The sequence below is a fragment of the Ovis canadensis genome, chromosome 19 (assembly GCF_042477335.2).
Source record: "Ovis canadensis isolate MfBH-ARS-UI-01 breed Bighorn chromosome 19, ARS-UI_OviCan_v2, whole genome shotgun sequence".
In the NCBI taxonomy this organism is placed as follows: domain Eukaryota; kingdom Metazoa; phylum Chordata; class Mammalia; order Artiodactyla; family Bovidae; genus Ovis; species Ovis canadensis.
This window is the reverse complement of record NC_091263.1, coordinates 46933840-46956230: the sequence shown is the minus strand read 5'-3', so window position 1 is coordinate 46956230 and position 22391 is coordinate 46933840. Positions and strand designations below refer to the sequence as shown.

Genomic DNA, 22391 nt, shown 5'->3' with positions numbered 1-22391 from the left:
ACCTCTTGTGCCGCCGGTTCTGTCCTAACTTATGAGAACACTCTGGGTACAGGATGATTATTCATGGGTTAGGTGGCTGCCTGGGCCTGACTCCATTATTCTGGGCTTAAGAATGCCGTCCAGCACACAGCACAGTTGATTCAGGGTAGAGAAACTCTGCAGCATGTGTTCATTCATTCACTCAACCAATATTCAGCACTTCCTAAATGCAAGCACTATTCTGGGTACTAAGATACCCATAAATGAGATCCACAGGACACTGTCTCTGAAGCTTGTCTCACAGTGTGATTTCTCAACACTGGCACCATTGACATTTGAGGCTGGACAATTCTTTGTTGTGGGGTCTACCCCCATGCACTGTAGGATTTTTAGCAGCCTCCCTGGCCTCAACCCACTAGATGCCAGTACTCCTTCCTTCCACGTGACAACCATATGTCTTCTGACCCTGAAAAGTGTCTCCCAGAGGATGAAATGGTCCCTGATTGAGAACAACTGCTCTAAAGATAAGATGAAAACATGAACAAGGGTTGGGGAGTAGAGACAGATTGGAAGTTTGGGATTGATATGTACACACTTCTGTATTTAAAGCAGATAACCAACAAGGACCTACTGTATAGCACAAGGAATGCTGCTCAATATTCTATAATAACCTAATGGGAAAAGACTTTGAAAAAGAACAGATACGTGTACATGTATAACTGAATCATTTTGCTGTACACCTGAAACTAACACAACATTGTTTATCAACTATGCTCCACGATAAAAGAAAAAAAAATGAAACAAGATATTTTCAGATAAGAATAGGGTTCTGAAATAGCTCAGTTGGCAATGCAGTGAAGTTCTGAGCATGTGCAAAGAACATGCTTTGAAACTGACTTCTTACCCAGGAAGCACAAAACTTGAGCAAGTAGATGGAGAAAAGTTAAATTGGACCACAGCTCTTGACAGGTGGCTCCCAGGAGAGATTGGAAGAATAACCTTATTTTCTGGATGTTAGCATTCAACTGCTAGCCCCTTTCTGCCTGGCAGAGGTTGGAGAAAAGCAGACAAGAAAAGCTATTTCTGTGGCTCCAGCATCAACCTGGCAAGCAAGCTCAGTCAGCTTTAGCAGACATTCCCCAGGGAGGATATTCTCATAAAAGACAATCCCTTATCAGATTATCTCCTGATCTCATAAGACAGGTGAAAAGAAAGGGCAGGTTTGAAAGAAAGAAAGAGAAAGACAGAAATGGGGAGGGAGGGAGGGAGGGGAAAGCCTGGAGCTGAAGGCCATCAGGAGAAACCAGCCTGGTGTCAATGAGGCGTGCACAGGTTTTAGAATCAGGAGGTGTGGGTGTGTGTCCCAGCTCTGTCATGTAACTAACAGTGTGGCCTGAAAATCAGACTCCCTCAACCTCAGTGTATGTGCCTATAAAATGGGAATGATAAGAATCAATCTCATTTAGCTTTGTCTCTTGTATTAATGCAGGTTGAACCTATTGTAAAATTTACTTCAAAGGTCAGAAGGTAGTCATATCACCAGTCATTCACTCAATTTATTGGGCACAGATTATGCATTAGGATCTGTGCGAAGTGCCTGACATGCTTTCCCGACCTTACTCCAGTGCAGTGAGTCTTAGAATTAGTGGAAATGATTTATAAGCTGCTGACTACTATTATGTGAACTGTAAGTGGTTATTTTCAGTTGGTTAAGTGACTGTTTTCCTTAAGAAAAAAGTTCTCCTGGATTATTAAGAGGTCAAACTGTCATATTAGCATTGAACAGTTTAACTCCACCAGTTAAACTCTGGAGAGAGCAGGCAACTCAACAGCTGGGGATTAATTCCATTCTGATTTCTCAGTGATAATCAAGAGATTAACTCAAAATCACCATTTGTAGCTGCCTATGTGCACAAAATGTGCTTCCCACATGGGCTTCCCAGGTGGTGCGGTGGTAAAGAATCTGCCTGCCAATGCAGGAGACGCAAGAGATGCAGCTTCTCTCTCTGGGTCGGGAAGATCCCCTGGAAGCAGAAATGACAACCCACTCTAGTATTCTTGCCTGGAAAATCCAGTGGACAGAGAAGCCTGGCAGGCTACAGTCTACAGGGTTGCAAAGAGTTGGACGCCACTGAGCAACTGAGCCTGAGTTCAAGCATGCGCCCAAAGCTGGGAAAACTCTTGCAAACTCTTGCTCCTTATCTGCCACCAAGCCATGTCTGGGGCTAGCTACTCTTGTTTTCACCAACACAAAATGGAAATTAATACATGTTGATTGTGTTGTCCATGTCTTGTGCTTTGACATACATTTTATCCACCAAATTCTCACAACCATCCTGTGAAGTAGATAGTTATGGCGTGCCAAAGGGTCCCAGGTAATAAGGGGCTGAGCCAAGTTCAAGGAGGAGCTCATCAAAGGAAAAGGGGGAAAATAGGTGACCTGTCCTCACAGAAGCTTCTTCATGGAAGCAGCTGCCGTGAAAACAGGGTTCTCTATATATACATATTCAGACTCTGCATCATTTTCCAATTAGAAACTCTGATGAGACACTGTCAAGTGTTTATTTTCAGGAAACCATGGAGGATATGTCTGCTTTTTTTTTTACCCCCCCAGAAAGAAACATCCTCTTTACTTAAAACCAGTTGTTAGACTGTATTTTTAGACATCATAGTACAGTATAAATGAGTCAAAAAAGAAACGGGAGGGTACAGATACTGTAAACAGGAAAAGTCGCAAAGTGGAACCAAGAAAAGCTGAGAAGACTGCCCGGGCCAAGGGGGATTTTCGTTCCTGTCTGCCTTTCAGGTTGACCAGAAAAGAAGCTCTCTGGTCGCTGGGTAGAAATTGGAAAGTTTAGCTTTAGTGATCATGCCAGTAGCAGACACCCTGTGGTTTGGAAACTTTTTGCTTTGCCAACTGTCAGTTCTCTCTTTTCCCGTGAAAAACAGCCTGTAGGAAGGAGTGAAAGTACTGCGTCTTTCAAAAACTTAAAGACAAGTACAGCTCAGGTGGAGGGATTTTAAAAATAAACTGCTGTACTTGTAACTGAAAGATACTCTCAGTACTGTTTATTCAGTAAGGCACATTTGGAAATCTGGACTCGATATAAGCCATCTACAGAGCAAACAGATTACATACATTGCCATACAAACCTAAGAATAAACAAAAACTAATCAGAAAACCTTAATCAACTTTACACTAATTTTAGAAGAAACACTTATTGTCAGAATTTTCATGTTTCAATTTTTTCATTGGCCTTCTTAGAATGTCTCTGATTTATACTTTTCAAACTCTCTTGGTTCTTTGGGTCCAAGTATAAGTAGAGGATAAAATAGATCCTTGTGTTAGTCACTCTGTCGTGTCCGACTCTTTGCAGCCCCACAGACTGTAGCCCGCCAGGCTTCTCTGTCCATGGAATTCTCCAGGCAAGAATACTGGAGTGGATTGCCATTCCCTTCTCCAGAGGAACTTGCCAACCCAGGGATTGAACCCTGGTCTCCTGCCTCACAGGCAGATTCTTTACCATTTGAGCTACAGGGAAATCTAAAATAGATCCTTAGGGAGTTTATAATTATTATATTAATAATACAAATGGATTCTACTAGATCCAGATTCCTATCTTGGTTGATAGAAATGTCTATTTGAGTAGGGGATTTAGAAAAGCATTACCAAGTAGTGAAAACAGAAAAGTCACTTCATTTTGGACAATATAGAAAAATTCTTAACATCCAGGACTCATTCTACCATCACAGAACAAACCATTCCCCTCAACCTAGATACTGCTAATATTCAGTGATGAACCTTTAATGTCATCTAATGCTGGTTGTGCTTTCAAAGAGGATTCGGTCTTTTCTTTTGAGGCTAACGTTGGATTCAAAGATTAAAACAGAGCAACCCCAAAACTGGAAGGCTACAGGTCAGAGAGATGAGAGAAATTCATAACAAGAGCTCAAGAAGACTTCTGAGTGAGCATCAGGAATACAACGAGGGGAAAAGAATCCTCTGAGGGAGCCATCCCCCAACAGCTTGTGAGCATCTACTGTCCCGTTTTCAAGCTGGTTTTTAAGTGCAACCAATATTAAAAATTAAGATAGATTAACTTACATCTTTTACTCCCTTTTACTATTCTCTTTGTTCTTGAGGTTATTAACATCTAGTGAATCAGTACGGTAGCAGTTCTGTTTAGTGATGCCTAATGCTCATCTTTTCCCATCTCAGTTGTTAACCTTGATGACATGAAGTCATTCAAGGTGAGAATATTATTGGAAATTGGGCATGGAAATTGGCAAATGCTACCTGGTGGCTTGGGCTTCACCGATGGCTCAGTGGTAAAGAATCTACCTGCCAATACAGGAGATGCGGGTTTGATATCTGGGTCAGAAAGATTCCCTGGAGGAGGAAATGGCAACCCACTCCAGTATCCTCGTTTGGAAAATCTCATACACAGAGGAACCTTGTGCCCTACAGTCCATAGGGTTGCAAAAGAATCAGATACAACTCAGCGAGTAAACAAGAACAACTGATCAGTGCCCTTGTCCCCAGAGAGCTGGTTGTTAAACATTTACCAGCATACCACTGGAGAAGTTCAATGGGAGAAGGAGGTCTAGGCGGAGGACATTGCTCAGAGCTCTAGGTCAGGATGCTGAGACCACTGAGAGACACGTGACAAAAGTAAAGAACAGAGGTTTTCGGTCCAGACATTACTCTGTTCAAAGCTCAGCTGATTCAACTTTCTTAGGATTTATTTATTACATCTCTAAAATGGGACTAATAATAGCTACTGACAGAAAGAAGAGCTTGGTGAAAGAGGCGGGCATAAACAATGCCTGTTATACTTTATTATTTATTTGAAAAGTCTCCAGTGGGCTAGCTCATTGCTGAGGTTCTCTCGACCCAGGACTAGGATGCTCGTATCAAATGCTCAGTGTCATTTGCTTTTCCCATTATTTTGGTACTAGAATGTAAGCTTCACTTACTGTTGCTTTCCTAGCCCCTAAGCCAATACCAAGACCACTGTAGGGCAAAGTAAGTATGTGTGGAATGAATGAATTTCCCTTCATTTTCAGCTCCTGATCCACTTCTGGGTTTTCTGCCCGTTTCTACTGTTGAAGTCTCATTGGCAAGTGAGGGACTCCTTTGCCTCTTAACTGCCAGGTCCCAACCAGCTGTGTTGCTTCTACCTTTCTGGAATCGATCAAACCACTGGAACTCTTCTGCTAAAGCAGACCGCCGTGACCTTAAAGCCTCAGTGAAAGACGCTTCCAGGATTTTCATCACAAGCAGAACCAAGCCTATGCCATTCTGCTCTGTCGGCAAGATTCCCCCTGCTTCTATTCCTGTTCTGAAATAATCCCAGTTCCGTTCTGCCCCCATCAGAACGGGTGAGTCTTGTGAAAGGAAATCTCATCCAACACTTGGGGCTGTAACCGGGGCGAACCAAATATTTCCCCTGGTGGCCCTGCCTCAGTCCTGTTTCTTAGATGTGCTCTCCTAGAGCGGCATTTCTGAAGGGAGGGGGTGTGTGGTTATTTAAAACAGGATGGGTGTCTCTGAATGGTGGATTATGCAGACTCAGTGGGAAGTCATCAGCTTCCAGAATTTCTAGTACTTTTCTAATCACATTTGCTTTAGTCAGAGGGGTTAAGCAGGGTGGAGCTGCCCACTTGGCTAGTGCAGGGTAGTGGCTGGGAGCAGCCCTGAGGAAGACCAGTGGGCATGATGCCTGACCCTGGCTCTGCCTCAAACTAGCTGCACACGTCAGGCAAGCCACTTACCTTCTCTGAGTAGTTGCTATAAAATGGGGATAGTTTTGCCTGGTGCATTGTAGCATCCCATGGGTGTGTGTGTTAAGTCACTTCAGTCCGGTCTGACTCTTTGTGACGCTATAGACTGTAGCCCGCCAGGGTCTTCTGTCCATGGGATTTCCCCAGGCAAGAATACTGGAGCGGGTAGCCATGTTCTTCTTCAGGGATCTTTTCAAACCAGGGATCAAACTTAAGTCCCTTGTGTCTCCTGCACTGGCAGGCAGGTTCTTTACCACTAGCGTCACCTGGGAAGCTATCAGAAGCAGCTCATTACTTTTTAAAGTACAGTGTATTATTTAAGAAGTGTGATGCTCAAGACCATAGACTCTGAAGTGAGTAAGACTTGGGTTTAAACCCCAGCTCTCCTCGGTAGCACCTGTGTGGTCTTATACAGGTATTTGACTTCACTTTGAGCCCTGGTTTCCTGGTCTGAAAGAAGAAATAACAATAGCACCCCCTGCCAAGAGCTGGAAAGAGTACATAAGATAATATACATAAAATGCTTAGCAGAGCACACACCTTACAAACACACTTTTCACTAATAAAAACCAAGGAATTTCTACAGGGGCTTCCCTGGTGGCTCAGTGGTAAAGAACCAGCAAAAGGATAACTGGTTACTATGAGATGAGGCTGGAGGTGGGTGACAAAAATCAAAGAAAGACAGAAAGAACGAGAAGACTGCTTCACTGGTCCTCATCTATAAAATGGACATACAAACATGACTAAGTTTATCAGCTTACTGTGAGGATTAAATGAATGAATAAGCATAAAGTGCAGTGCTTGGCACATGGTGTTGTTCAGCCTCTAAGTCCTGTCTATTCTGCGATCCCCTGGACTATAGTCCACCAGTCTCCTCTGTCCATGGGATTTCCTAGGCAAGAATACTGGAGTGGGTTGACATTTCCTTCTCCAGGGGATCTTCCTGACCCAGGGATTGAACCTGTGTCTCCTGAGTCTCCTGCATTGACAGATGGATTATTTACCACGAAGTTATCCGGGAAGCCCATAGTGACTATTACTTTCTTATAATAAATACTAAAACGATTCTGTTTTAATCATCTCTTCCAAACTCTTACTGGTTAATATGCAGACACGGATCCCCCACTCTTTAGACCCCTCTATTTCTACCTTTGTTACCAAGTCAGTGGATGGCCTGGTAACATATTTCCCTTGGCTGGTAAATCTATAACACATTTTACAAGGCTACTTCAGGTCATGGTGAAGGTCCACGGTGAACTCTATTCAGTTCCCTTTCTTTTTCCTATGAAACGTAATTTTGGCCTAGAAAATGAAACTTTGTGTATAAGTATCAGTTTTAGATGGAGAAGGAACTGGCAACCCACTCCAGTACTCTTGCCTGGAAAATCCCATGGACAGAGGAGTGTGGTGGGCTACAGTCCATGGGGTCACAAAGAGTCGGACACAACTGAGCAACTCAACTTTCACTTTTTTGTTTTAGAATAGTTCTGTCATGAACTTGGGACAGTTTTTGCATCTGTAAAATAGGAAGTGAGATACGCAGGGTTAAGCACGGACTTCAGCATTAGGCAACCCGGGATGCAAGACTTGACTCCAACAATTAGCCAGTGGGACCTGGACAATTCATTTAACCCTTGTAAATGGGTTTTTTTTTTAATTTGAAAAATATGGACAGTAACAGTATCTACCTCATGGAGTTCAGGCTAAAACACAAGAACGGGTGGGAAGAACCCCACGCAGCACCTGCCATTCTGTGTTAGCCATGATGAATAATGGTGACTCTTGAACCTACCACAGGCACGGTGTGACTACATGGACCACTAAGAAAAATGTTCTGCAGGCCCCAGAAAAGGCAGAAAACATCTGGGTCTGGAAAACACATCAGTGGGACAGGTTGATGGCACAAACAAAACATCCTCAAGCAGGATGCTTTGTATACACAAGAAGATAAACAGATCTGAAACAGTCTAGTCAGATCAGGAGAATTCCCCTCCATGCTTCCATCTCACAGGAGTGGAAGGTTCCCACGAGGGTCTCCCTGACCAAGGGGGTCTAGCTTCAGAGCTGATTCAATCAGAAGAAAGCTTCCATCACTCCTGCAGACCACCTAATCCTGCACTGCTCGCTCCCTGTCCACCCTCCCTGGTCTTGTACTCCTTTCCCCCTAAATCTCTGGCTCCAGCCACACTGTCCTCTTCTAGTTCTCCCTCTGTATGATCTCATTCACACCTCAAAGCATGAGGAAGTTTGGAAAGTGACTGGCTAAACCAATTTGTTCTTAAAAACACAGATTAAACATTCATTTCTCATAGAAGCCATTGTGTAGTGGTTATGAGTAAAGACTCTGAAGTCAGCTCGCCCAGGGTTCAAATCCTGACTTCAATGTTTTGCTAGGGGCTCCACATGGGCAAACGACCTCATCTCTGTGTTCTTCTGTTTCCTGATCTGAGTAATGGAAACAGTACTAGTGCCTTGCTATGAGGTTTGAATAAGCTGATGAACAGGGTGTCTGGAATAGCCGTGGGCTCCATAACTCTTACTATGAGTGTGTGTTGTGTTCTTTCAGCTCTCTATACTTCTCTTTTGTAGCATTTCTCACAATTGTAATTAAAGAATGATGTACTTTGTTGTATAATATGTACCTCCAGGGACCCTATCTGTCTTCTTAATCACTGGACCCTGAGCTTATAGCTGGCACCGTGTAGAAGCAGCTGCTCAATAAATGTCTGTTGGATGAAAAAATGGAGTTGCTTATTCATTTTTAAAAAACTGAGAGCACAACAGAGTCTTCTTGTCTCACATAAAATATTTAAACGCTATCTAGCTGATGAGTAGCTTCTTTTAAAAAGAAGGAAAAAAGGATAATGTAAAAGCAAGATCTGTGGTATGTTGGAACCCAGTACTTGTTTTAAAAAAGAGGGGCGCTTGCACTTCAGGTGAGCGCTTGGGGATATGCATGGTTACTACGAACAAGTTCCTAGCATTGCAACTCAAATATAGTGCTTACTGTGTAATCTCTGCAGATTTTCGGATGAATCCCTAAAGCCAGGTGACTGCTCTAATGGTGAACAGAACAATTACTTGCAAGTCCCACTCGAGTGACCTTACTCTTAACACAAGGCCAAGTACCAAGAGGGTGCCTGCCTCCTCCACACTCCAGTTATTGGAGGAGGCACGACTCCTCTCAGAGATGTGGTATAAACAGCTGTAGAGCCTCCTCTGCAGGTGGAAGGGCTTGCCCTTAGGTTCTACATACCTTGTATGGAGTCCACGACAATTCCCGAATCACACACTTCTAGTGGGCTCGAATAAGGTTAAGTGCTAAAGAGTTCTCCAAAAAAACTCCTTTCTCAGGTATCACACACAGAGGCCAACTTGTTCCTCACCATTTCTCTGAGAGACACATACATTTGCCATTTCCCCTGCTGGGATACAGGACTTCTTACAAGTCTATTAATGTGGGGAGAGGGGTTTGCCAACAACCCCCTCCAAAGCATAAGCAAAACCTGTGTGTGAGAATCTTTTCCAGGAAGAGTTTCTATAACTTTTGTCAGATTTATATCTGGGTTCATGTCCTTAAAATGGTTTAGAACTAGGTCTTTTAAAATGATGAACACTTGACCTCAATCAGGCCCAAGACGCAAGTTTGCAATGGACATATGGTAATTCATTACTTATTTGTGAAGCTATGCCCAGTGAAATCCAGACAAATGTCTGCAAGGTCAAGTGATCTCACGTGTCCAAGAGGACAGAAGGCTGATGGATATCCTGATGAGGACAAGAGGTGGGACAATGAATAACTGATTCACACTTATGCTATCATGAACATTAAAGACCCTGAAAAAAATTATCCATTCATTAGTTTGTACACTCAGTCTTCTGGTGATGCTTAACATATTTTCATGGCACCCTTGTCTTTATTCGCTGTACTTGAGAGGCATGCTGTGTGCTAAGTCGCTTCAGTCGTGTCCTGCTCTGTGCGACCCTATGGACTGTAGCCCCACAGGCTCCTCTGTCCATGGTATTTCCAGGCAATAATACTGGAGTGGGTTGCCATGCCCTTCTCCAGGGGATCTTCCGACTAAGGGATTGAACCTGCGTCCCTGGTGTCTCCTGCATTGGCAGGTGGATTCTTTACCATTAGTGCCACCTGAGAAGCCCTGTACTTGGGATAGATGTATAATAATATTCCCTAATAATAGCAACTGCCAGTTACTATGTATGTCTTGAGTGACAAGGCTCTAATCCTCTCAATTACCTAGTAAGAGAACTGTAATTATGTCTGTCACGACACCAGAAAGGCTACTCGGTTCATAAGCGGCCATGCCGGATTCATGCACTATGACTCCTGCCACTTCCTGTTCCTGTTTCATCTGGATACACCCTCCAAAAACAGACCTTTACCAGTGGACTCCTGAATGCTTTAGGCTGTCACTGTTTGCTGTAATTGACATGTTTCAATTTCTACCTAAAAATTCCTGTTGGTTCAATCTTTTGACCTCAAAATCATAATAATTAAATTCTACTACTCACAGCCATGTTATATCAACAGCTTTTCTACTCCCCAGGAGTGAGCAGTAAATGAACTAAAAGGCAAGCTTGGAAGACTTACCAAGAGTCCCTGAAGAATTCCAATTTGCACTCCCTCCACTGGTCGGGTCTTCTCATAGTCACTGCATCTCATTCACCTTTGTAAGCCTGAGTCTGGCAGGCTGTTGGTGCAGGACACCCCCAGAAAATGGGTGTTGACTTCTAAGGAATTTGGAATCTAAGGAGCAGTGTCAAATTTCAACACAAGAGATGTATCCATGACCCACAAGGTCCAGATTTCTTCCTAGATAACACCTCCACTTATGATTTCAATCTGCAGCCTGGGAAACTTCTCCATTTTCAACTTTGCTGTCCTACCATCGCTCCTACTCATGGACTGCCCCTGACTCAACAGGCTTCTGAGTCTTTATAGTCCATGCTCAGCATCTCTTTTTATGAAAAGGAAAATATCAGTGGAAAGGAAGGAAGAAGGGAGAGAAAAAGGAAAAGGAAAGGAAGAGAGGAATGAGGAGAGGGAGATGGTGGCCAGCAGAAAGGGAGAGACATATGCAACTGGTCTGTGAGGAATCTAGGGGACTTCCCTGGTGATTCAGTGGCTAAGACTCCACACTCCCAATGCAGGGAGCCAGGGTTTGATCCCTGGTTAGGGAAGTAGGTCCCACATGACACAGTTAAGAGTTTAAATGCCGCTAAAGATCCTGCATGCCATAGCGAAGACTGAAAATCCCTCGGGTTGCAGCTAAGACCCGATGCAGCCAAATAAATAAATACCAAAAAAACCCCACACCGTAATTATTTCATATAATTAAAGTTAGAGCATCTCGAAGCTGAAAAGGGGTCTTGGCACTAGACTAATGCCTTCACCCATGAATGTGGGTTCGGAGGACTGGACTGGATGGGAAAAAGTCAGCTCACCGAGACCTCAGAGCTCATCAGTCAGAGGCAGACCTAGATCTAGAATCCAGTACTCTCTCTGCGCTCTTTAGATAAAGATTTCCTACTGTGGAAGGTCAGCTTCTGGACTAATCTCATTCCTGACTGCAAAACCTGAATATAAAACATGTCTAACAGAAAGGGTGGAATACAGTAAAATCTTGAAACAACCAGTATAAACTCTGCTGACTTCTTCATTCTAACTTGCAAGGATAGAAGAAAACCAAAAGAGGAAATAAACCAAGACAGGACAGAAGTGAACATATACTTTACAGCACCACCTAAAAAGGCTTGTTTTAAGGGAAAAAAAAAAGGCATCTAAAATAAACAGAGAATGAGCCCAACATCATCCTTTGCTCTTGCTGCTTTTATTGGAATGATAAACTTTGACTAACCTTGTCAGATTACACTAACATATATTACTGTATACTTTACCTGTACTCAGCTTTATCTTTCCAGTGTAGAAAAAGTTTTTCATTTAAAAATTTTCATAGTTTTCCAACATTAAGCAAGAGGAAGTCTCAACTGGAGCTTCATGGAATCCAGATAGGGGGAAAACAAATGTGTCTCATTCTTGAATTATGATCTTGCGACACGCATCTACTAAGAGCTAACTAATATATTCAGGCTCGGACAATATTTCAAAGCAAAGAGAAAGTCTTTTAGTACGCTTTTATCTAGTACTGCAGCTTGTTAGGACTAGTGACAAGACTGCTGCTTCTTTTCTTGGGGTCCTTCATGTACCTGCTCACTAGTTTCTGCCAGCAGTTGGAAGCAGCTGGAAGCAGCCCATAAGAAGAAGCAGAGTCTCATTTGGGATGCAGCTCCCACCTCTCTATTCCAGGAGAGACATGAGTGCATGAGAAGAAACTCACGCTGCATGAAATGCAGAGATACTGGAAGTCAGACAAAGCAACCAGCTGGTCCTAGAAACAGCATTGTGGTGGGCACAGTATAAAACCAGGGCTCTGGAGAGAGGGCCTCTGGGACTGTGTCCTGCTCCTAATGCAACAGGAGGTCTTAGGAGCCTTCCTCCACTACTCTGGATTTCCAACTACTCAGTAAGAGCATGAGGGGACTGGACAAAGTGACTTACGAGGTTTCTCCCAGCTCAAATAGTCTACAGTGTAAATAACATTTAACAATCCTACTCAACTAGCAGTATTTGTCCACCGCCCATCTCCCACCCTTCCCACTGTTTTTGAGCCCTCTCTCCACGGTGAGGATGTGCTGGGGGTGGGGTCCTTGACCGTAATAACCCCCATTCCAATAGTCATCAGTACACGGTTTTCTGTGTACTCCAAATGAATGGCCAAATAAATGGTGCACTGGAACACAAAGAATGTGCCCTGGAGTGGTGTTTCTGGGAATATTTTAGTTTCTCTGCTAAGAGATGTAGTTCCTGATTCCTGAAAGGGCTGCATGACAAGATGGTCTTACTTCTAGGCAGGTTTTACGTCCTGATTCTTAATAGCAGGATCATCTCACGAGTCTATGTCACCAACAGAATCCAGGCAATAGGACTGCATTTGGATATGATTGGATTCCTTTCTACTCCTTCAGATCATTAAATAGTTTTAGATAGGACTGATTTAGAGACAGTTGACTGATTTCTAAGGCCACGCTGTTGTGCTGGATTATGACAAGGGGGTAGGATCCCAGCCGCTATTGTGATATATTTATTTCCTTGACGTTTCTCTCTCTACCCAATCCTACCCACTTCCTCCACAGACTTCCTCTTATTCCCAAGAGCTCTGCAGCCTCCTGGATGAGACAATTTCCTTTGTTTTCTGAAGTCTACCCAGATTTTCCTCCCCTCCTCCACTTCCAACTTCTACCCATGAGGGAAAAAAAAAATGGATGCACAGAATTGGATTTGATGAGCTTACCATAGCCACAATCCACAGGCGGAAAGGAAAAAAAAAGGCTTCCCTTTAATTAGGATGTAGGACTTCCTTTGACAAATCATAAAGATTTTATGAATTAATTGATAGCCATCCCCGAAAATGGCATTGCTGAGTTCTCTACCTTGAACTGCTGAATTCTAATTTCATGAAGTCTTCATAAACTAGACTGAGGGATGGAATTCCATTTTCCTGCTTCTGTTTTGAGGCAAGACAGGGATGTACGATAAAAGGTCCTTTTAGAAAAGCTACTAATGAGTTCTAGTCCCCCACAGGATCTTTCCTGCCAAATGCTCACAGAAATAGAGATGGCTCCCAACACACTGTGCTGAGATGATTAACAACAGCAAATCTCAAAGCATTTCCATGCTGCTTACTGACACCGTTCCTGCCCTTGCTCTGTCCTTTCCACATCCGTATAACAGCTCAGCTCTTTACAATTAAACAAAAAAAAAGAGAGAGAATGGTTTGGGGGTGGGGTTGTGGGGAGCAGTGAGGTGGAATTATACACTTCAACAATTACCAAAGTTCTGAAATTGAAAACAAGAAATCAGCCTTTTAGCACCTTTAAGGAGGCAGAGATAACATTCAACACAATGACAGGAAAACCCTCCAAAAGATGAGTGTTAAGGATGATCTTCACAGTGCTATCACACTGGAGTAGATCCAGGTCTTTGGGGGAAGGAATAACTCTTTGAAAAGAGTGAAGACAAACATTTCTTGGAGTTTCCTTTTCTGAAAGTCGGGTTCTGAAATATTAGTACTTAAGTTAATTCACCCCCGTAAAATATTAAAATCTGCCCTCGATTCTCTAAGAAATGCCAGAAAGAGCTCAAGAAGCACCATTACGCTGTCTGCAGTCAAAAGATTAGAAGAGAAATTATTCTTACCTCCGAACCATGATCTCGGCTCATTTAAAGGGACTGGAGAGAACGGGCAGGACAAAGGACACATGTATTAAGCACTTGTGTGTGTGTTTTCTCCAAATACAAGCTGGTGGAAGTAGGGACCTAAAAACCCCGACGCCTTCCGCTGCCATATAATCGCAAGGAAATGACCTTACCGTTTGTTGCTTTGATTAGAAACAAAAGCCTTTCAACATGAGTCAGGAGAGCAATGGGAGGAAAAATAAAACCAACAACCCAAAACTTCTGCTATTTTTTTTTTTTTTTGGCCACCTAAAGCCTTTCTTCATAACACGTGTAAAACCCAAGATGAAATGTTGTTTATTGGTCATGCATCATCTTCATTGGATAATTATTCAGAGATTGGCTATGCCATCTAAGAATCCAAACTTCAGTTTTGGCTCTTCAGTCTGTACACATTTTGAACAGGCAGGGAATTCAATGAACACAAAAAGAAATAACACTGAGCTCAGCTGTGCTGTTCACAGTCATTCTACACCATTCGCATTTACACTCAAAAGGAAACCCCAAATTCCATGCGATAACATTAGAACTGGCATCAGCGATGTTAGTCACAAACAGAAAATCTTGGGAGAATGACCTTGGTCTTGAAAAAGGATTTATTTCATCATTTGCACTTCAAAATCATTACTAATGAACTCAATGGACAGGGAATAATCAAAATCCATTATACTGCAAAGTCAAGTAGAGAGAAAAATATATAAAATTCAGTAAACAACAACAACAACCCACTTTTTAATTTTAGAATGGCTAAGTAAGAGGGTGTGACGTGGTACCCTGTTTTTCCCACCGGAAAAAGAATCTTCTGGACTTTTGTGCTAGTGTGTGGTGTAGCTAAGAAAACATGTATTCTAGAGCCAGATGAGCCTGGCATTTTGTAGCCATATGTCCTTGGGTAAGTTATTTGACCTCTCTGATAATCTGTTTCCTTCTTAGCAAAATGTAGATAAAAAGTCCTGTCTCATTAAGGGTGTTGGAGAAGTTAAATGAGATTGGACATACAAAACACAAGGAATTTGACCGGCAGATAGACATACACCATGTATTTAAATAAAAGGAGAGGTGGCCTCTCTCCTATCAAAATCCCTGTCCCTCAGAAATGAGACACAATTCAAAGACTCCAATTCCTTTGAACTACAGTGTACTGTTGGAGGGAGTCACAATACCTTGAAACAACCTAATTCAATATCAAGTTTGGATGCTTATAAAGATCATTTGGTGAAATCGGTAGCAAAGGAGTTACTGCCTATTCAATAATAATTATAGGCATGTGACCTTACAATTGGAAGGGCTGAATGCTAGAGTAACCAAGTTATTTAACACTACTTAGCCATGAAGTAGGTGGTTATGCTGGAAGACCATGCATATACAATTCTAGGATGAATGAAAAAGGAGGAAAAAAAGCTCATGCAATAGTACTCCCAGTGAAGTAACATACACAGAGACTGAGAAAGTGCTGTACTATTTACAATAGCCAAGACATGGACGAACTAAAGAGCTTCTTGATGAAAGTGAAAGAGGAGAGTGAAAAAGTCAGCTTAAAACTCAACATTCAGAGAACTAAAATCATGGCATCTGGTCCCATCATTTCATGGCAAATAGATGGGGAAACAGTGGAAACAGTGACAGACTTTATTTTTTTGGGCTCCAAAATCACTGCAGATGGTGACTGCAGCCATGATATTAAAAGACGCTTGCTCCTTGGAAGAAAAGTTATGACCAACCTAGACATGTTATTAAAAAGCGGAGACATTACTTTGCCAACAAAGGTCTGTCTAGTCAAAGATATGGTTTTTCCAGTAGTCATGTATGGATATGAGCACTGGACTATAAAGAAAGCTGGGAGCCGAAGAATTGATGCTTTTGAACTGTGGTGTTGGAAAAGACTCTTGAGAGTCCCCTGGACTGCAAGGAGATCCAACCAGTCCATCCTAAAGGAAATCAGTCCTGAATATTCATTGGAAGGACTGATGCTGAAGCTGAAACTCCAAAATTTTGGCCACCTGATGCAAAGAACTGATTCATTTGAAAAGACCCTGATGCTGGGAGAGACTGAAGGCACGAGGAAAAGGGGACAACAGAGGATGAGATGGCTGGATGGCATCACCAACTCAATGGACATGAGTGAGTAAACTCTGGGAATTGGTGATGGACAGGGAGGCCTGGTATGCTGCGGTCCACGGGGTCACAAAGAGTCGGACACCACTGAGCGACTGAACTGAACAGAACTGAAGACATGGAAACAACCTAACTGTTCATCGATGGATGAATGGATAAAGATGTTATATGAAATGGACTATTACTCAGCTATACAAGAGAATGAATAATGCCACCTGCAGCTCCATGGGTGGATCTAGAGATGATCACACTGACCAAAATGAGTCAGAGAGAGATAGAGACAAGTAAGTATCATATGATATCGCTTACATGTCTAACTACATAAGACACAAACGAACTTATCTATGAAACAAAAACAGTCTTGTGGTTGCCAAGGAGGGAGAATTGGAAAAGATGGGTTAGGAGTTTGGGATTAGCAGAAGCAAACTATTATATACAGAATGGATAAACAACCCAAGGTCCTATTGTATAACGCAGAGAACTATATTCAATATCCTGTAATAAATCATAATGGAAAAGAATATGAAAAATATATGTGTAACTGAATAACTTTGCTGTACACCAGAAACTAACACAATACTCTAAATCAACTATACATCAATATGAAAAAAGAAAGAAAGAAAAGGTTCTGTAGCTCAAATGACTTGGGCAGAAGCAAAGATGCTGTGCTTGGGTAAGCTAGAAGGATGATTCAGTCAGTGGCTTCCATTTTGGGGCCAACACACAGCACACAGATGCATGTGGAGAGACTGAAAAAATTTACTTCATAAAGAGGGAAAGTGCAAGATAGCAATCACCCAAATTCTTAATCCACAGGACAAATAATCTTAAGTATTAGAAGAAGATACTGGACTATTTCATCTACGTTCCTAAATTTTTATATCACCAAGTAGGGTAAGACACTTCCCAAGTGGCTCAGTAATAAAGAATTTGCTTGCCAGTACAGGAGACATGAGTGTTATCCCTGGGTTGGGAAGATCCCCTGGAGTAGGCAATGGCAACGCACTCCAGTATTCTTGCCTGGAGAATCCCATGGACAGAGCAGCCTGATGGGCTATAGTCCATGGGGTTACAAAGAGTCAGACATGACCGAGCACTCGCATATACACACCAAGGTGGGTAAAACACTTGTCTTGAATCTTCTTAGTGGGAACATGGGGAGTGACTTTATATTTGGGGGAACCTTCTATTTCGAGACATATAGCAGCAAAAGCTCAATAAATGGTGACTTTTCTCCCTGAGTTGGAAAGTCTACTGAGCGAGCTAGTGTGACATTTCCAAAGATAAGGAAAGAATTTTTCACTGTTGAAGGACAATCAGAATTTTGATAAATAGTTTCATAAGCAAGACAATAGAATGGGCTAAATCCAGGAGGCTAAAGCCAACCTGAAGGACCAGGTAAAGCTACAGACCAAATACAGGGTTGGGTGAAGGTCAGGTTATGGCCGTGGGAGCACACATGAAGACTAAAACCAGGATACGATCACAGCTTAAGTGTGTTGTTTTCAACCATCTTAACTGTGTTTCACCTTTTCTAATTACGATCCCTGGTTTTCCATGAGGGCACCATCCAAATGATCAGGGTGAAACCTCACGTCTCTATATCAAAGGACAATAAACATGTGATTCAGGAATTGTTGTTTAGTTACTAAGTCATGCCCAACTCTTTTTTGTGACCCCATGGACTGTAGTCTGCCAAGTTCCTCTGTCCATAGGATTTCTCAGGCAAGAATACAGGAATGGGTTGCTATTTCCTTCTTCAAGGGATCTTCCTGATCCAGTGATCGAACCCACATCTTTTACACTGGCAGACGGATTCTTTACCATTGAGTCACCAGGGAAGCCCAGATTCAGGAATAGCAATAAAAATACCAGTCTCCTATATTCCCAGTTAAAGGGAACAGGGATGAAGTGTGTCTGTCTTTGTTCTGGAGTTAAAAAGCTGCTGGGATGAGATCTGGAGTACCGGAGTACTTAAGACCAGAGAGAAGAGCTAGAGATAAACAGAATCCAAAGACTGTCTGAATCATTATAATTTCTACTTTTACTTAAGCAAGTTCAAAATTTTTTTAATTGGTTTGCAAACAAAAAGGTTCTATCTAATACAGTAGTTCACAAGAGACAGGACAAGTGGAATCAAATACCATTTGTTATCTGACCAATACTGTTTAATAAGATGAGTGATTATCAACACGGAACTGGGGACCTGGGTGGGGCCCCAGGTGCAAAGACACTGGGTACCAGGGATTCCGTCTTGGGGAAAGGATAGTTGTTGCAACACTGGTATCAGATAGGAGCTCTGTGGTCTGGGCATTTGACAGGACTCTGTCCTTTAGAATTCGCATAGAAAGGTGCACACCGCAATAGTGGCAACTCTCACTCTACACCCAACCTGAAACCACTGCTCTTCAACATGGCTCCTCTCTGACAGTCAGCCCCGGGCCAGGGCTTAATGTGGGAGCCAAATGCAGACTCAGGGACCTCTGCTGAGTCCCACTGAAAATGAAATGAAATTAAAAAACAACAACAACAACAACAAAAACAGAAATTAACACAACGTTGTAATCAACTACACTTCAGTGAAATAAGTTTTAGAAAAGAAAATGAAATTATACCCCCAGAGTAAGTCCAAATGAAATATAGGCATAAGTGAAATTATGCCTATAAAATGCAAACTGTGACACAATTGGACGATCACTAACTGATGAGCTTGGACAAGAATACTGGTGACTTTGTGGGGCTTTCACTATCTCTAGATGTGGGACAAGGGAAATAGGCCCATCATTTTAGGGGAAAAAATGTCAAAGTGTAGACCTGATTTTTAAAGAAATACAGTCTTAGGAATCCTTACCAGAAGCTTTGCACTTTCACAAAACTATCACTTTCATCACAGAACGCATCATACACCAAATGAATGCCAGACACACCATAAAATCCCAACACAGGCAAAGTGCTGCAGTATTCTAAAACTCTGATGGCCAAGCACAGCTCTGAACCACTCATCATAAACTAAAAGGACAAAGTTAATTTCAGACTGGCTCATCTCCTCCTGAATATGGTGAGGTTTGCATTAAAGAAAAGAATATTTTCCTTCATAACTCCTCAACCTTCTCTAATTCTGCCTTGAGAACTGACCCAGTTCCTATCAAATATTCATGGACCACTATGTATGTGCAGAAGCCCTGCCAGGGAAATCCAAGATGAAAACACTACGGTCCTGACCCTCGGGGGATTTATAGCCCAGACTCAGTGTTTCTCAAGGCGAGCCGCATGACCATCTCATTTCTCACCTCACAGGCAACCCTGCAGTTGACAATTCATGCATCCCCTTCACACACAGGCTAGGTCTTGTTTTCCATCATTTATCAATCTGGATGCCAGTGTCCCTTAGGTTCCTGATAGTTTTCCTTGGATTTGCATTCGTTCCAATAACTGTTTTGGCGGGGGGGTGGGGGTAGCTTAATAATAATGGTTCTAATACCTGCAAAAAAGGGCACCACACTTGGCTTAATGTTCTGCAGTCTTGTAATTTTTAATACATTTTGAACACTGGGGCTCACATTTTTCCGTCTGCACTGGCTCCTACCAATTAGGTAGCTAGTTTTGCTGGGTATTGGGCTAGGTGGTGAGCACACAGTGATGATGGGGGAGATGTCTAGAGTGGGTCAAGAAATTTAAAAAATAATAAAGAAGGTGAGGGTTAAGACCTACGAAGAAACTACAGCAGGAGGATGCAATGAAGAGTCATGGAGGGACTGAAGATGAGGAAGGAGCCCTTCAGGGGAGGGGCTTCTCCGGTGGCTCAGTGGCAAAGAATCTGCTTGCCAATGCAGGAGACACTGTGTTTGATCCCTGATCCGGGAAGATTCCACAATCCGAAGAGCAACTAAGCCCATGTGCCACAACTACAGAAGCTGGCAGGCTCTAGAGCCTGAGCTCTGCAACAAGAGAGGCCACCCCAACGAGAAGCCCGTGCACTGCAACTAGTAAGCACCCACTGCTTGCTGCAACTGGGGAATAGCCTGCACGGCAACAAAGACCACCCCTTCTTCTGCCCCCCCGCAAAAAAAACACCTGAGACATAGAAGAAAAAACTTGAGCAGAAACTTTCTTGAACAAGTATCTTTTCAAGTCAAATGAACAGTTCTTTCAACTGAAAGAGATAGCACTAAGTCATGTCCATCTCTTGAGATCCCACGAACTGCAGCCCGCCAGGCTCGTCTGTCCACGGGACTCTCCAGGCAAGAATACTGGAGTGGGTTGTCATTTCCTTCTCCAGGGGATCTTCCTGACCCATGAATTGAACCCAGATCTCCCGCATTGCAGGCAGATGCTTTACCAACTGAGCTATGCAGGAAGCCTGAAAACAGCCCAGTTAAGCTGCCTTGATCTTTAAGTTACTGTGTGTTACTGCATATGAAATTTATTTTCAGTGCAGTATGTTAGGGTTTGGCTGAATGGGGTTGGGCTACAAGGGAAGGAAGGTAGACATCTCTTCCTATCCTCTTGCATCAGCTCTTCCCATTCCCCACCCCAGTAAACAAAACATTTATAAGAAAAAAAAAAAAAGAGTCAGCCAAGGGAGTTCCCTGGTGGTCTAGTGGTTAGGATCTGCTGTTATTCACTCCTGTGGCCTGGGTTCAATCCCCAGTTGCAGCAAAAAAAGGAAGGAGCCAGCCATGTGCATATTTGGGGGCTGAATTCAGGACCACTTCGGCCTTCTGTGGGGAATATGGAAATCACTCAACTCATACTGTGAATGAATAGGGCTTCTGTTCAAAAAGGAAGAGCAGCAAATGCAGAAAACAAATTCATAATTTACTAGAACTGGGACAGCACTGCTGACTGATAAGGAACATTTGAAGTTTATTTAAGGTCTCCCTCAGGATCACGTGTTCCAGCAGTTGGAGGGGGCACACCGTGTCCAGGAAAAACAACCCCGATGGAAAAGTCCATTACTCACATTCCCCTCCAGGCAGCAAAAGAGGGAAGTCTCTTGTTCTCGGCGGCTTCTCTTGCTTTCTTAACCAAAAATAGAAAAACAGAGGTGAAAAAGTAAGGGAGAAAGGCAGGCCGAATGGGGGATTCCTTTTCTATCTGTTTCACAAGATGAGAGCCCCATGACTTCTGACTTGGTTTTACCACTAGGCACTTGCTGTTTTTCAGGCGATGCACACTGTAAAATCTAATCTCACTCCCATAGTTGGAAAAACCAACAGAAAAAGGCCGTCAAAAATGCTCCAGCATTCATTGAAAAGTGCATATATTCATTGGTTTATTTTCTGAGTTTACATGTTCCATGCAGTAAACTCATAGTCAGCCCGCATTTATTCAGTGCCGACTAGTGCCAAGTATTGTGCCCCGTGCTTTACCCAGATTCTTCTTTTATCCTGACAACGACCCTAGGAAGTGGGTACTTGTTCGTGTCCATTTTACAGTTGAGACACAGAGGCTCAGAGGATCTGGTAAGAGAAGTCCTCACAACTGGGTGTAGCAGAACAGGATTCAAACCCAGAGCTCTCCGTGTTAAACACAGCCTTCTCATTTGGCTCTTGCAGACAGGGAGAAGCAAGTCCAGGGGTTAACATTCAGACATGCTGTTAGATTTCCTTCCTGGATTTCTGCAGATTCTGGGTTTTTGTTTTGTTTTCCCCTCTTTTCTCCCGCTTTGTGTTCCTTTGAAATCGAAACAGAACTTTTAATGGTAGGAAATTTCAAGTCCTTACAAAAAGTGACAGATGGGTATAATGAACCTCCATGTATCCATCAACCAGTTTTAACAGTTGTTAACACATGGCTAATCTTGTTTCATTAATATTCTCATCCACTTTCTGTCCTTTTATATGTATTACTCTGGAGCAAATCTAAGATGGTCAAAAAATTTTATCTGTAAATATTCCAATATAAAAGCTAAGGACATTTTTAAAAAATATGAAACTTTAATTACCCCAAAATGCCCAATATTAACTAATAATCATCAAATATCCAGTTAGTGTTCAAATTTCCACTTATTTTATGAAGGCATTTTTTTCCAAGTTTGTTTAAATCAAGATCCAAAAATGTTTACATATGCATTTTGTTGTTATTTCTCTTTGGTCTCTGTTAATCTAGAAGTTACTCTCCCATTCATCTTTCCCTCTTCTTTGCCTCTTCTCTGTCTCGCTCTCATAATTTATTTGTTGAAGAAACTGAGCTG

The 22391-nt window shown here is 42.6% G+C and overlaps 1 protein-coding gene across 10 annotated transcripts in view; it reads right to left on the bottom strand.

Moving 5' to 3' along the window:
• The window catches only part of FRMD4B (FERM domain containing 4B), a 375185-nt gene that overhangs the window by 152784 nt on the left and 200010 nt on the right, over positions 1 to 22391 (bottom strand). For 2 of the 10 annotated variants that reach the window (XM_069561667.1, XM_069561671.1), the window contains exon 1: positions 14042 to 14207. The exons of the other annotated variants lie outside the window; for them this stretch is intronic. In XM_069561667.1, coding sequence (XP_069417768.1) covers positions 14042 to 14065 — 24 coding nt within the window. In that variant the 5' untranslated portion in view covers positions 14066 to 14207. Of the gene's footprint in view, positions 1 to 14041; positions 14208 to 22391 lie in introns of those variants that run through there. 10 annotated transcript variants of the gene reach the window in all.